Source organism: Neophocaena asiaeorientalis, unplaced genomic scaffold, assembly GCF_003031525.2.
Source record: "Neophocaena asiaeorientalis asiaeorientalis breed wild unplaced genomic scaffold, Neophocaena_asiaeorientalis_V1.1 scaffold67, whole genome shotgun sequence".
In the NCBI taxonomy this organism is placed as follows: Eukaryota; Metazoa; Chordata; class Mammalia; order Artiodactyla; family Phocoenidae; genus Neophocaena; species Neophocaena asiaeorientalis.
The window spans coordinates 4684569-4700684 of NW_020173731.1; the positions used below are offsets into that span (position 1 = coordinate 4684569).

A 16116-nucleotide genomic window follows, 5' to 3' on the forward strand; every position below is an offset into this window, starting at 1 on the left:
AATGGGGGGGGGCTGTGTTCCCAAAAAAAAAAAAAAAAAAAAAAAAAAAAAGCAAGTTATGAAATGATGTGTTGAGGCTAATCCTATTTTTATGAAAAAAATATTATGTGTACATATATGGACATAAAGAAGTGTGGAAGGACATAAGAACTTTCATTTATTTAGTGCTTGTTGTAGGCAAGGTTTTGTTCTAAGGTTTTCATGGAATTTCTCATTTAATCCTCAAAATAACTCTGTGAGATAGGTACTATTATTATTAGCATCCCTTTTTTACAGATAAGAAGGCATCCTAAACAGCGAGTAAGTAGCCCAGTTGAGGTTTAAACCTGTGCAAGCTGTCATCAGAGTTTATGCTTTTAACCACTATACTATAGTGGTAAACTTTCAGTGGTAGATGGTTCTATTTTCTTATGATTTTCTGTTTTCTATTTTTCTAGAACAAACACATTTTACTTAACAAAAAGCATATTCAGTTTTTTTTTTTTTCATATTCAGTTTTATTTTTTTTATTTTTATTTTTTGGCTGCACTGTGCGGCATGCAGGATCTTAGTTCCCCGACCAGGGATTGAACCCGTGCCCCCTGCAGTGGAAGTGCAGATTTCTAATCACTGGACCGCCAGGGAATTCCTCAGTTTTAAAATTCATTTATTCAATAAATGTTTTTGAGTACCTACGATGTTCAAGGCACTATGCCAGAAACCCACAATTTTTATCAAATCATCTAAATACAAACATAAAACTGAGTTATAAGAGCATTTGAAATTCATTTCTGTTTAGGGTGAAAAAGCTAGGTCATTTTCATCCTATTTCATACTAACCAGGAAGGCAATTTTGTACCATTCTGTCCTACAGTCAAACAAGAAAATAAATGTGGTTATAATCCTCTATTTTCTCATTCCTCTTCTATATTCTTTTCTTTTTTTTTTGCGGTATGCGGGCCTCTCACTGTTGCGGCCTCTTCCGTTGCGGAGCACAGGCTCCGGACATGCAGGCTCAGCAGCCATGGCTCACAGGCCCAGCCGCTCCGCGGCATGTGGGATCTTCCCAGACCGGGGCATGAACCCGTGTCTCCTGCATCGGCAGGCGGACTCTCAACCACTGCGCCACCAGGGAAGCCCTAGGCACTTTCATATACATTACTTCATTTAATCCCCACTGTAATACTTCAAAGTATTTTACTATTATTTTACCCACATTTTATAAATGTAGAAACAGTTTCAGAGAGATTAAGGAACTTGCCCAAAGTTATACAGCTAGTGGGTATCAGAGACAGGATTTGAATCCAGCCCTTTCTGCCTCTAGACACTAAGCTTTTTACTATACTGGTCTGGATTTCAATATTACATAAATTAGGACATGACCCATATCAAATAATATTCTGTGTAGCACAACAGCCATATTTACAAAAGACTTGAAATTAAGTCAATATAACCTTTCAAACTAGCATTAAAGTAGGATCCCATTATATTTACACTGGAATGAGAAACACAGCTAAACTGAAAATAGTTCAAATAAAAGACACAATCTAAATAATGTAGAAATTAGAAAATCATTTACCTTTTTTTCTGGCCCTAGCGCAGGTGAATCTGTTTCCAAGCAAATCGAAGTTAAAGGCAACTGTTTAACAAGTTTCTGCTTCTTAGAGAAAAGAGAAAGCTAGTAAGTTTAAAACATGAGAAGTAAAGATTAAATAAGTAGCATTAAACCCACATGTCAATGCATACTACTCTGCAAAAATCTAAAATTCATACTTTAATATTCAATTAATAAATGTTCACTATGTTCTCATCATTCTACATTAATGGTTAGTTTTTTGTTTGTTTGGTTTTTTTTTGTTTTTTTTTTGCGGTACGCGGGCCTCTCACTGTTGTGGCCTCTCCCCTTGCGGAACACAGGCTCCGGACGCACAGGCTCAGCGGCCATGGCTCACGGGCCCAGCCGCTCCACGGCATGTGGGATCCTCCTGGACTGGGGCACGAACCCACGTCCTCTGCATCAGCAGGTGGACTCTCAACCACTGCGCCACCAGGGAAGCCCGAATGGTTAGATTTAAGAAGAAACATTCTTTGCCAAAAATTATCCGAAGCCTTTAGGAACCCAAAGAGTAGTAACCAAGAGCAAAAAACGAGGTAACATCCAGCAAGAACCCAAATATCTGATATCATATGCCTACTGAAAGATCCAAGGAAGAGTGATTTCCCTGGTGGCATAGTGGTTAAGAATCCACTTGCCATTGCAGGGGACACGGGTTTGAGCCCTGGGCTGGGAAGATCCCACATGACATGGAGCAACTAAGCCCATGAGCCACAACTACTGAGCCCACCTGCCACAACTACTGAAGCCCGTGTACCTAGAGCCCGTGCTCTACAACAAGAGAAGCCACCCAATGAGAAGTCTATACACCACAATGAAGAGTAGCCCCTGCTCCCCTCAACTAGAGAAAGCCCGCGACAGCAACGAAGACCCAACACCCAAAGATAAATAAATAAAATAAATAAGTAAATAAGAAATTTCTCCACAAATGATAAAAGTAGGAAAAATAAAAGTAATCATGGACTATCAATTAACATGACCTAATTGACATTTCTAGAACTTTCCACCTGAAACCGTATATAAGGCCCAGTGTCCCTGTATTTTGAAGTAAATTGCTTTTGCTTCAAGTCTCCCAGGCCTCCCCTGGGCCTCAAAAGGCTGGTTCAAGAATTAGTGATTAGGAAATGTGAAGATGTAGGAGCAATGAATAGCTGTTGGGTCCGAAAACTGGTAACAACTTAGACTATGAATTCGCCACATAGCAGAGTCACCAAATTCCCAGTTCCCTGAAAGTTATAGATAGAGGCCTGACACACACTCCTAAGCTGTTCTTACAGGAAGCAGACCCCAACCAGATGGAAACTGCTGACCTCAAGCATGTAGACCCCAGACCAGCTGAAACCAGAAGATTGATGATGCTCAAAACTTCACCTTGACGTCAATCAATTCGAGAACTGAGCACAAGCTGCTCACATACCCTGCAGCCTCCTCCCTCACACTGCCTTTAATATCCTTTTTCTGAAAGCTATCAGAAGTTCAGGTCTTTTGAGTATGAGCTGCCCAATTTTTTGTTAGTGGAAGTTTATTTTTTTTGTGAGTGGAAGTTTATTTTGATGATAGCCAATTTATCTATTTTTTCTTTGGTTGCTTGTGCCTTTGGTGTCATAGGTAAGAAACCACTGCCTGATCCAAGGTCACAAAGATTTAGATCTGTTTTCTTCTAGGAGTTTTATAATTTTAGCTCTTACACTTAGGTCTTTGATCCACTTTTGAGTTACTCTTTATATGAGGTAGGGACCTAAGATTAATTTTTGCAATGAAACCAGAATAGTATCACAAGTATAAAATAAAAGTTCATATTTCAAAGTATATTTCACAAAGTATAAAATGAGGTTTAATGAAAGAATTTACCTGTCCACTTCTTATGATAGAAGGAGGAATTGAGAAGAAGTACCCAGCTTTTACTCCTTCCATGGCTACAGATGGCCGACCATCAAATGCATGCAGCAACACTTTGTCAGCACCTCTCAAAAATTAAAGATAAATCACAGTTCCATTTTATTTCCTTAATAAGAGGTTTTACCACTAATCAAATTGAACAACACAGATTTTAAGTAAATGTCGGTCACTATAAGGTTCTATGATTTCTAAAGAGTAGATAAACATATAGTGTTCAACCAGTAGAATAAAAATATAGTAAATTCTTAATCTTCAGAATAAAATTAATAAATATAATTGAGCAATTATTTAAACTTCCTATACCATCAAACCTTCTCCAAATCTTCAGAATAAAATTAATAAATACAATTTAAGCAATTATTTAAACTTCCTATACCATCAAACCTTCTCCAAATCTTCAGAATAAAATTAATAAATACAATTTAAGCAATTATTTAAACTTCCTATACCATCAAACCTTCTCCAAAAGTTTCTGAACTGTCAAATTATTGTTCCTAATAGGTTTTTAAGCAAATTGTCCTTAAGAAGGATGCTAGTGAAAGAAGAAATGAGGAAATAGATGACTCACAAATTCAACACTCAGAGTTAGTTTCACAAAAACCATCTCCAGTTCTTAAAGGATGGCTGCTCAGCCTGCACAAAAATCATGTTCTCGGTGAATCCAGGGGGACTCAGTACTCATCACTGAGAAGTACAGTGCTTTCTAATCGTAGGCAATTATGTTCACTTCACTATTTGATACTGTTGGTAGGTGTGACATTTAGTGAGTTACTACTGTGAATTATGAAATCAAATTAGTGGGTCACGGCTGGCCAGTGTGTGCTTATGTATTTGTATGCATAAACACACGCACACACACATATCTATACACACAAACATATAGATGTACTGCTTCTTGAACTTTTGTCAGTTTTCTGTATATGTATATACTGAGTTTTGAAATAAAGTCAGTGCCAAAAACAGTATGTATGTGTATATATCGAGTTTCAAAATAAAGTATATTTCTTACCGTGGACAGCACTTTAAAAATTTGAAAAGTAATCCTATGAGAAGAAGTATTTTTTCTTTAGGAACAACTGGTGAAGATGACAGTACATTTTATATAAGATGGCCACAATCTGTATAATACCATTTTCTAAAGCAGCAGCCATAAAACATGCAAAACAGTAACTCAATGTGATCACCCTTCTTTGCTTTGTTTCTTCCTCCCTCACATACGCTGACTAAAATGTTGGAGCTGCTAATTTTCAAATTAAGGCATTAAAATTACTTGATCCAATTTTTCATCTGCTTTATCCTGGCCTGATAAACATCATAATCACACTGAAAACCTTGTAAATAGTAGGCTGACTTGCAAAACCATCTTAGTTGATTTCCATCTCTACCCTTGACCCATTCCCTTCCCTTTAAGAAATCAAGTAAAGCATGGCTTGTTCTATTGGGAATATGGACTGGAATTGTCAAACTTAAACATTAGGCACATTTTTCTCAGGAACCTAAATACCTTGCTCATTTAAGAGGCTGATGGTGGGTCTTCCAGCTGAACGTGAGTGAACATTTCTGGTAAACAACAAAAAAATTCCTTTTGAGTACTTAATATGAAATTATTATTTTGTTATATTAAAGCAATTCAGAGAAAAAGAAAAGTAGAGCTGAATTTCAGGAGACTCATTACTTAATTTGTTCTGTAACTATTAATATAGAAAGATGATAATTAACCTACAAAGGCAAATTTAGTCTTTTGGCTAATTGGACCTGTCTGATTAGGACTTGTCTTTGCTCTTCCTTCTGTTCATCAGTGCCAGCAATTCTGGGGGAGAAATCTAGTCCAACCTATAATGGAAAAATAAAACAGAATTACATGTTTATGGTTTAATGAATCCCCGAAGACATATTATGGTGCAGTACAGTCCAAGAGAAATATAATGGGAGCCACACACATAAGCCACATACACAACCTTACAGTTTCCAGTAGCTACATTAAAAACACTAACAAGAAACAGGTGAAATTAATTTTAATGATATATTTAATCCACTATATCTAAAACATTATCAATATTATCATATAGTCATATTATTATGTCAACACATAATCAATAAAAAAAAATTATTGAGTTATTTTACATTCCTTTTTTGAGGTATTGAGACTTTGAAATCCTCAGTGCATTTTATCCTGATAGCACATCTCAATTTGGGCCAGTCACATTTCAAGTGCTCAACAGCTGCATGTGGTAACCACACTGGACAGTGAAGTATAAATGCCTGCTTCCCTCGATTCTATTCTGGCATGCATCGTGATAACCTAGATTCTGAATGTAAGTGCTATTCTTATCTTTTATCTTTAATTATAAGTGGAATTACCAAGTGATAAGATGTTTCACAGCTGTAAATTATTTAATAAAAAATGTTCTTTAATTATAAACTCTAACCTATTTAAAGTATGCTTGTATATACTATTTTAACTAACCAGAGAGATAACCCTATGTAAGCAAAAGGAAAAAAAGAGGAAAGTACATTGAAATGGTAATAGTTTTCTTTCACTAACATAAGCCCATGGGGAGACTTCTATTGTTTTATCCCTAAGCACTTTTGATTATTGAGGAAGTACTGACAAGGTATTATTCAGCTGAACAGGGTGAACATAATTATCCAAGTCTGTTATAATCACCAATACTGAATTAAGGACTATTTTCATCTATCACATGAAAGTCTGGATTAGAAATCATTTGATCAGCTAGTGGGTATTTACCTCTCCAATTGCCAACAATCGATCCTTATAATTCTCGATAATGGGCAAAGCTATATCCAAATCCTGGGATGAGAAAAAAGTAAATTTATTAAAAGAGGAGAAGGGAATTTTATAGGTTTTGTATAAACACCCATTATATGCCAGGCACTATGCTATACTGGGTCCTTTACATAGTCAATACCTTTTAACCAGTTGAGGAACTAAGAATGTAATCCTTCTATAATGGTGAGTACTTCTGTCTGGAAATTTGAGTACAAACATCCCACATCCATTTATGTTACAAGAACATGACTTCCTTTTTTAAATAGTATTTATTTATTATTTGGCTGTGCTGGGTCATAGTTGCAGCATACAGGATCTTCGCTGCTGTGTGCGGGATCTTCATTGGGGCACGCAGGATCTTTTAGTTGTGCCATGCGGAATCTTTAGTTGCGGCAGGCGAACTCTTAGTTGTGGCATGTGGGATCTAGTTCCTTGACCAGGGATTGAACCCGGGCCCCCTGTATTGGGAGCTCAGAGTCTTAGCCGCTGGACCACTAGGGAAGTCCCAAGAACATGACTTCTTACTAAGATTCCCACTTAAACCCTTCCTTCTGTTCAGGAGGCATTTCCTGGCATTTAGGAGGAGTGAACTGGATTTCCTGGAATAGCTGAGCAAGAGAGAAGAAAGCCACCAAGTGGTCACCTTTGTGAGTTTTGGGGAGTGCACTGCTATGTTCTCCTCTTAGGGTACTGATGTCTTGTGAATTTTTAATAGTGATAATCCCATACATCCTTTGCACTATTTTCACTAATTTCTTTTGTCTTTATAGTCCTGTGTAGCCTATTTTTGTCCTAAAGGTTCAACAATATACATACTAAATATCACAAATATGTTGTTTGCCAACTATTGAAGTAACTGTGTACTGTTAGTTTCCATGATATTACTATTTCCACTTAAAGAGAATTCCCCCTGTGAGGGATCCCTTTAAGACAAGGGAAAGACAAATACATGGAAAATTTGCTTCTAGACATTTTAAACTACTTTGAGGATTTTAGTCTCAGAATATGTAAATTCAAGGTACTTCTAGTGAGGAAAATCAGAACAAGGGAGAATTAAGAAAAGGGAGGTAGGGCTTCCCTGGTGGCGCAGTGGTTGAGAGTCCGCCTGTCGATGCAGGGGACACGGGTTCGTGCCCCGGTCTGGGAGGATCCCACATGCCACGGAGCGGCTGGGCCCGTGAGCCATGGCCGCTGAGTCTGCGCGTCTGGAGCCTGTGCTCCACAGGGGGAAAGGCCACAACAGTGAGAGGCCCACGTATCGCAAAAAAAAAAAAAGAAAAAAAAAGAAAAGGGAGGTAAACCATATGGTAGAGGAAGAAGAGGAGATTTTATAATTATACCTCAAGAGAGAGAAAAGAAGATGAGGAAGGGTAAATCAAGGCCTCAGACATTCCAGTAGACTCAATGAAGAATTAATATTGTCATGTGGAGCTAAGAGTATACAACCCTAAATACCAGAGAAGATGTCTGGCAATAGCTGAGTAGGTCAAAGTGTCAGACAAAGATTTTCCATATCAAACATCCAAACTACTGTGTGTCTGTGGGACCTCAAAGGGACTGGAGAAGTTGGAGAGATTACTCAGGAAATGTTTGACACTTAGAAAGTCTTCAGTCAGAAAGAAATTACACATTTGGATGAAGACCAGATACAGGGAAAATATGCTTCTTGGAATATGTATTATCTATAAAAAGAAGCAAAATACATTTACAATGAGACTATTCCCATTCCTCATGAAATATTTTGGAAGTTTCTGGCAAGTCAGGTATAGTAAATAGAAATTAATATAATTCATATCACAGATTCAGTATGTATAAATGTATGTGTGGTCTTTATCATTTTAATAGATGTAAAAATATTTATAAGGACATTCATAGGTCTAAAACTGACTTCAGTTCTATTCCCACTTCCTCCATGAAGTCTCAAGTTCTTTAACAGCTAATGGTTCTATTGTGGGGTTTTAAAATATCCTATACCTCTATACCCTATGACTGGGCATACTACAACTAATTAATTATTCACGATTTACAAATGAGGAAATTGAGACTTGGCAAAGTTAAGTGCCACAGATCACAGAAGCCAGTAGGCCAAGTCTCTCTGACTTCAAAGCCCATGCTGTTTCCACTATGCTATTGAAAGAAGAAAGGAGAGGGAAGGAAAGGATGGAAGAAAGAAGGGCAAAGGGGAGAGAGGAGAGCTTTATTCTGAATGATTTAAAATAATTAGAATTGATTTTTTTATTAAAGAAAATGTTTAGTCTTCAGAACCTTTAGAACAGGGGTCAGGCGTGTAACTGAAATGAGTGAAGAGGGTTAAGTAGGGACAGGAGCCAAATGGACAGCACGTGCCCTGCCTGGAGGGGGCAGTAGCTTGTAGACAGTGAATTGTGATTCCCCAGGGTATCCCAGGGGCTTAAATTCTGCCTGGTAATAATATTTATTGAATATGCTGAAAGATTTGTATGATGCTAGGCAATTTTCATTTTATAAACCAAGGTAATTTAGTGAATACTTACATATTGTACATACCTACCTTTGTACCACATGGTAGGAGCTTGTAATCTAACCACAATGGGAAAGCTAAGCTATTGTGGGGACTACAAGCACGTTAGGAACAAAACTGCTTAACTCTGGTCTTTTCCAGTGGGCTATCTTGAGATTTGCTGAGTTCCTGTCTGCTTTGAGAATTTAGACTTACCTGTATATTGTTGATATTTTATTTAGTTTTGTAAGTTAAATAGTCCTATCAGTTCTACATTCATGCCAAAAACATGCCAAATCCACTCACTCCTCTCCATCTCCACTGCTACCACTCTGGTCCAATCCACCATCGTTTCTCACATGGACTATTGCCAACAGTCTTTTAACTATTCTCCCTTCTTCCTTTTTTGCCCTCTTCAAAATTGATTCTTCACACCATTGCCAAGGGTATCTTTTCAAAACAGAAATCACATCTTGTCACTCCTTACTTTAAATCCCCCACTGATGTAAACTACTATCCAACAAGGCCTTGTACGAGGTGATGGGGGATCCCTGCCCAATCCCTCTGACCTCACTATTCCTTCCTCTTCCATCTAGTCACATCAGCCCTCTTTCTATTTCTTGACCACATCAAACTTGTAACTAACTTAGGACCTTTGTGCTTCATTGTTTCCTTTGTGTTCAACACTCTGCCCCCTCTCTTTGCATGGCCAACTGCATTCAGGTTGCAGTTCAAACATCACCTCCTCAGAGAGGCCTTCCCTGACTACACAATCTAAAAACCAGCATCCACAATCCCCATCACACAATCTTGTTTCATTGCCTTTAAAGCACTTAGTTCACGTATCTAATTGTTGACTGTCTTCCCCAATCCAGAATCTGGCTTCTGTGAGAGGGATTTTACTCTATAGTGCTTAGAACAGTGTTTGAAATATAGTACATGCTCACTAAACACTTGTTGACTGACTACTGAAATGAAGGACTATTAGTATAAATCTCTACATAAATGAAAGAAATACTGTCCTGCTATCATCCCCAACATTTTGGGAATTGCAACTCTCTGGCAATTTAGCTAATTTTATCATATCAACAACTCTGGAAATCTACAGGATAAGTATTTATTTTTACTGAAGTGAATTAAAAGTAATTTCCAAAATAAGTAAAACTACCTCGGGTACCCCAATGTAAGAATACAGATTTATTATTATAAAAAAGGATAGTCTTCATATCTTAATTTATTCATAGATAACAAAAAGTCTTTACTTCTTCAACATGGGGCTTTCAATCTCATTATGTAATAAAGCACTCAGGACACTGTGCGTCTCCCTGATGCTGAGTCAGGAGAAAAGTCTGAAACATAAGACATATTGACTACTGTGAGTCAGTGAGATCTTGTGGGTAGGAATTTTTTTAGAGTGGGTATAAAAGTAATGCAGTTTAACAGATCAAGAGCACTCCTATAGGGATAGTTCAATGTTCAAAGAAGACACTATGTACTTGAACTCATCTGTTCCCTTATAGTACCACATCTATGAATTTGTATCTTAATTTTTCTGGATATCTTATCACTTTTATTGCCAAAGCAATATGATAACATGATAAAAAAGATGAAAACAAGGTGCTTATAACTCTACTAGACCATCACAACGAGTATAATTTCTGTACTTTTCTCTCTAGTCTTTTCCTTATAGAATATATTTTTACATGGATGTCACAGTGAATAAACCATTTGGTATCCTGCTTGTCTCCCTACACTATACTGTAAACATTTTCCATGTTGCTACATAAACCTTATAGTCCACACTTTCTATAGTTATATTTAACATTGTAGCATTATATTTAACACTGTATAAGTTAACTAGCTATTTATCTCCTAACCTCTAGGCTCTTTCCACTTTTTCTCTATTTCAAGTAACTGCTGTAACAAACATCTTTGTGAAAGAAGATAGAATTTATTTCTTTTGGATTATTGCCTTATAATATTAATTTGAAAGAGGAGGAGCACTGAGTCAAAAGATGTTATGATTTTTTATGGTTCTTGTTTTATAAGACTGTTACCTTTAACGTGACACTTCTTTGGTCTTTTGGTGAAACTCCCTGAACTGGGTGAACACCCAAGCATGGCAGAACAAATCCATTATACCTAAAAATGTAGAACGAATTAAGAAAGCAGAATATTAGACTAGGAGACAAAGTTACTCTGAAGAACAAGTAGGAAAGAATTTTTTTAGGGCTATGTTAATGTGATTGTTTTTCTTCTCATTCTCTTTAAAAATTGATGATCTTTGATATTATAAATATGAAATCATAACTGCATCCTTATTAGCAACTCTTTCTAAATCTTAATGAGAAGTAACACCTTTCTGAAAGCTGCATAATCTTTTCAAATTCTCCTGAATGTTCAGCAACCACCACAAGAGCCATAACATTGGCCTGCAACAAAAATGAAGAGAATAGTTAGTCTCAAACAATATACATCCAATATAATTAAATAAAAATTTAAAGTTTTCTGTGCTTTTAGTTATCCTTGCTCACTCACACTCCATCAATATAATCATAATAGCTATCACTGAGTAGTTACTATGCTTCAGGTATTACGTTTGGTGAATATAAATATTACCCCCCATTTAATCTACATACTCCTGTGACATAGGCATTGCTGTAATCCACTGTATGGGTCAAGAGACAGAGTTTTGGTTGGAGTCAGATAACTTGCCCAACATCACTAGCCCTGTGTAACTCCAAACCCCATACTCCTAATTAAGCTGCCACAGTGAAAGATGGCTGTATGTAAAAATGGCAACCATTTCTGAATACCACTTTTGGGGAAGACCACAAAACGCTAGCTTCATAAACACTTCCAAAGATTAATATTTTTTTTCCTACACAAATCAAACTGTTTCAGAAAACTTTTATAATTTCTCCAAGATCTCCAGAATAATGTTAATTCAAGAACTGAAAGATGGACCAATTTGTTCCATATTGCTGGTAAGCATGGTGGCTGTGGGAATGTGTTTTGGATTCAGACTATCTTGTCTACATCACTCACTAGTGGTGTGTCTTTGGACAAGTTAATCTCTAGGCCTTAGTTTCCTCATCTATAAAATGGGTAATGGTTGGCTATAAAATAGTAGCTTCCTCAGAAGCTTACTGTCAAACATTAAATGAGATAATGTACAGGATGGGCTTAGCTCAGTGACCGGCACACAGTAAACAATAAATGCTGTTTATTATTAACTTATTATTATTGAAGTAACAACAACATAGTATAACTAAATTTCAAGCTGTTTTAGGTCAAAATTAGGAGGAAAATAAAAACAACTAAAAAAAGGGCAATTATAGGTATTGGCTTACTTTCTTGGCTTTCTCCAACACATCATCCAGATCCTAAAATAAACATAAGTAATCACAATCATTTTAGATGGATAAGTAAGTGTCCTTTGGCTGTGTATATCAATGTAATTGAGGCACCATAAAGAATGACAGTGATGGCAAGGAACAAGGTGGTGGAATGTGAAGAGCCTATGCTGACCCTACCTCCCATCTACTCTCTCAGTAAAATGTGGCTTCTGTTCCCACTCTACTAAAACAGAAACTGTTATTGTCAAATATAAAGGACACTTCTCTGTCCTCCTACTCTACCCCTCAGCAGCATTAGAAACTCCTCACTTGTCCACTCCTTCCTTTTTGAGATATTTTCCACTCTTGGCTTCTGCAAAGACTCCTCTCTAGCTGGCTGCTACTTTTCAGTCTCCTTGACTGGCTCTCTCTATCTGATTTCAGAACCCTATGCTTCTCTCTCTGACTCACCTTAAGTACTCTTATTACTATGCTCATTATGCTAATGAGTCCCCAGTTTTTATCTCCAGCCTATAACTCTCTCCTGAGCCCAAGATTCACATTTTACTTTATTTATTTATTTATTTTAGTGGTACGTGGGCCTCTCACTGTTGTGGCCTCTCCCATTGCGGGGCACAGGCTCCGGACGCGCAGGCTCAGTGGCCATGGCTCACGGGCCCAGCCGCTCCGCGGCACGTGGGATCTTCCCGGACCAGGGCACGGACCCGCGTCCGCTGCATCGGCAGGCAGACTCTCAACCACTGCGCCACCAGAGTAGCCCCAAGATTCACATTTTTAAATGACCATATGACATCTCCACTCGGATGGACATTAGGTTTCAACATGTGCGGAACATAACCATTTTCTCAACAAACCTATTCTTTCTGCCTGCCCTCTCCAACCTCAGTTTTCCCTCATCTCAGCACCACCACCTCTCTACAGCATCCTCAAGTTCTCCCTTTCTCTCTCTTTCCTCAATTCCTCTCAGCATGTACTACAGATTCTATCTCTAAAATATACCTTGAATCCATCTGCTTCTCTCAAACTCCCCTGCAACCACTATCTTTAGTCTAATTACTACAAAAGCTTCTAAGCTGGTCTTCTAGCTTCCATTCTTGTTCTCTGTCCATTAGCCACACATCAGCAAAATGGTTTTTAAATGGATTATCAGATCTTGTCTCTCTCCTTAAAAAGCAAAGCCCTTTACTGGATCCCCATTGTGCTTCTAATGAAATGCGAACTCCTGACTCACTAAACCTCAGCAAACCTCTTCGGTCTTGTTTTACGCGTCTTTTTAGCTCCTCAGGCTCCACCCAGCCTTCCGGTAGCTTGAACGTCCAAATTCTGTCTTGCCTGGAGGCCTGCAACCCGCCTGCTTTCCTCACCACCATGCACTCACCGCTTTGTCTTTCCAGCACCAATTTAAGCTTCACCTCTTGAGAGGTTTTTCCCCTAAAATAGACCCCGCTCTTCTTTTTTATTAGCCTCTAGTTTCCAATGTAGCGGGTAAAACACTTTGAAATTACGTGTGTGTGCGCGCGCTGGTTTTTGTTTGCTTCGCTCCCCCGTAGAACTGGAGCACGCGGCGTGCGGGAGTGAGCCCGAGTTTCGCGGACGGCGTCCTGGGGAAAGTGGATTCTCTGCCCGGAGCTGAGAGGCTGGTAGGATAGCCGGGCCAAGGCGGGATAGGGGGAAGGACTCCAGTAGCCAGTAACAGCAAATAAAAGCCAAGTGGAGATAGAGGATATGGATATTCGGGATGAGAGAGAAAAATCAGTGTGAGTGAGATTAAATAAGGAGTAAGGAGCAAGTCGCACAGGACCACAGACGGGGGCCTGGGAGGATTTGGGGCTCCGCCCTAAGGGAGGAGAACAAGGATAGCCTGAAGGGAAAGAATGGGGGCCTCCCTGCTCCCACGGGCCCGACCTCGCCCTCACATACGCGGTCAAAGTCCGGGTCGGAGAGGTGGCAGTGACAGTCCACCAGCCCTACGCCCACCGCCCCCATCGCCGCAGCCACTGAATCCCTCGACTTGCCCGCGGAGCCTCAGGCGGAACGCTGCTGCTGCAGGCCGAGTTTCCGGCCGGACGTATGCTCTTTCCTCCAGGGGAACCCGCTCTTCCGCTCCCAGAGTTCCCGCCCACAATTCAAGTTGGGAAAATGGAGGGGGCTCTTGCGTCGGTGGCCCTTTCTGCTCCGCGGGACGTGGAGAGAGTGGCCGGGACAGACGATGGGGCCCCGGTTCTTGCCACTTCCCGAAAAGACTTCCGGGTGCGTTGCACCTCGAAGCGGGCCGTGACGGAAATGCTAGAACTGTGCGGCCGCTTCGTGCAAAAGCTGGGGGACGCGCTGCCAGAGGAGATTCGGGAGCCCGTGCTGCGAGATGCGCAGTGGGTACGGGCCCAGTCTTGTTTCATCACCCCCTCTCTCCACACCCCAGGTCTCAGTGGTCAGAAAGAGCGCACGCCAGGCTTCGGCAGAGTTAACGGTGCTCCCCGCTTGGTTAGAAGCAGCCCGGGACACGGGAGGGAACAAAGTAGAGGCTAGAGGCAGCTGGGTATTGTTAATTACTTAGACCAGTGCTGTCCGACAGAAAAATACAAGGCGATCCATGTATGTAACTTGAAATTAAAAGTAAGAAAAAATAGGTGAAATTAATTTTAATAACATTTATTTAACCATGTCCAAGATATCGTTTTAACTTGTAATAATTAAAAAATGAACGAGATAGTTTACATTCTTTTGTTCATACTAAGCTTTTCAAATCTGTCTTAAACTTACAGCTCATCTCCTTTCCTACTAGCCACATTTTAAAGGCCTCAGCAGCCATAAAGTGGCTGGTTGCTCCCCTATTGGGCGGTGCAGACAGAGACTATGAGAAATTCTCCAGGAGAGGGTAATCCTGGAAGTCAGTCAGTCAGTCACCAGGCTAGCTTTTGGTCTTTCCTTTTGTTTGTTTTAGAACATCTTGTAAAGAGAGCGAGAACTTTTTCCCTACAAGTCTAAAGTAGATAAGGAAGCTGTCTTGCTTTTATAAACTTCAGTAAGATCACACACTGGCCCTTATAATACATTTCCCCTTCCTTTCTTAAATATTTTGCAAAGCCCTGAAGAAGATAGTTTTTTGGGAAAGACACAACAAATTGAGGGATTTGTGCCTGTCAAAAGGAAGCACACAATCTATTTATATTCAGGAAAAAAAGTTAAAATGCTTATAATGCAGTACAGTTTTGAGTGTAAATGACCACAGTGCAACCAAAATAAAGGGTAAATGGATGGAGAATGAAGGAACACTCCCTGGGTTGTGATTCTGTATTCCAGTGTTGTGTACACTGGCTCTTATATCATTCTCTCCTTGCAAGCAAGGGAAGAATAGAGACATACCTGAGTACATTTTTAGTAGTTTCTTGGGAGAAGACTGTTTTGTTGTGTAATGATCTTAGAATTTACCCCTTTCTAGGAAGTGCTAAACTGCTTAGAACATTTAATTATCTTACAAAAAAGAGGAACTTGGCTTAACCTATTATACCTTATTTAATGGATGAGAAAGTGGATTAGAAGATAAAAGGTGTGAAGACTTAAACTACCAAGGGAATTAACTTGTGTTTTACTTTAATTAAGAGAACAGATAAAAGGCAGAGGCTTTAATTATGTTGACATCTCTTTATCTAAAACCACATAATATAGTATCACATTCTTTTTTGTGATAGTTATTTTTAAATGTATTTTATTGAAGTATAGTTGATTTACAATGTGTTAATTTCTACTGTACAGTAGTGGTTCAGTTATATATGCATTCTTTTTTAAAAAAATTTTTATTTATTTATTTTTGGCTGTGTTGGGTCTTTGTTGCTGCGTGCGGGTTTTCTCTAGTTGTGGCGAGCGGGGGCTGCTCTTCGTTGCAGTGTGCAGGCTTTTCATTGCGGTGGCTTCTCTTGTTGCGGAGCACGGGCTCTAGGTGAGCAGGCTTCAGTAGTTGTGGCACACGGACTCTAGAGTGCAGGCTCAGTAGTTG

At 39.2% G+C, this 16116-nt stretch overlaps 2 protein-coding genes across 5 annotated transcripts in view; one reads left to right on the top strand and one right to left on the bottom strand.

The window, feature by feature from the left end:
* The window catches only part of TATDN3 (TatD DNase domain containing 3), a 16527-nt gene extending 2366 nt beyond the window's left edge, over window positions 1–14161 (bottom strand). Inside the window, exons 1-9 of one of the 3 annotated variants that reach the window (XM_024750990.1) lie at window positions 14043–14161; window positions 12117–12149; window positions 11122–11195; window positions 10821–10905; window positions 6243–6305; window positions 5217–5326; window positions 4998–5053; window positions 3446–3558; window positions 1559–1639 (exon numbers count right to left, since the gene is read on the bottom strand). In XM_024750990.1, coding sequence (XP_024606758.1) covers window positions 1559–1639; window positions 3446–3558; window positions 4998–5053; window positions 5217–5326; window positions 6243–6305; window positions 10821–10905; window positions 11122–11195; window positions 12117–12149; window positions 14043–14108 — 681 coding nt within the window. In that variant the 5' untranslated portion in view covers window positions 14109–14161. Of the gene's footprint in view, window positions 1–1558; window positions 1640–3445; window positions 3559–4997; window positions 5054–5216; window positions 5327–6242; window positions 6306–10820; window positions 10906–11121; window positions 11196–12116; window positions 12150–13500; window positions 13757–14042 lie in introns of those variants that run through there. The other 2 variants (XM_024750993.1, XM_024750992.1) reach the window with 2 other exon arrangements.
* Window positions 14087–16116, top strand: part of NSL1 (NSL1 component of MIS12 kinetochore complex) — a 39193-nt gene continuing 37163 nt past the window's right edge. The window contains exon 1 of one of the 2 annotated variants that reach the window (XM_024750989.1): window positions 14087–14372. In XM_024750989.1, coding sequence (XP_024606757.1) covers window positions 14193–14372 — 180 coding nt within the window. In that variant the 5' untranslated portion in view covers window positions 14087–14192. Of the gene's footprint in view, window positions 14496–16116 lie in introns of both variants that reach the window. The other variant, XM_024750988.1, reaches the window with a different exon arrangement.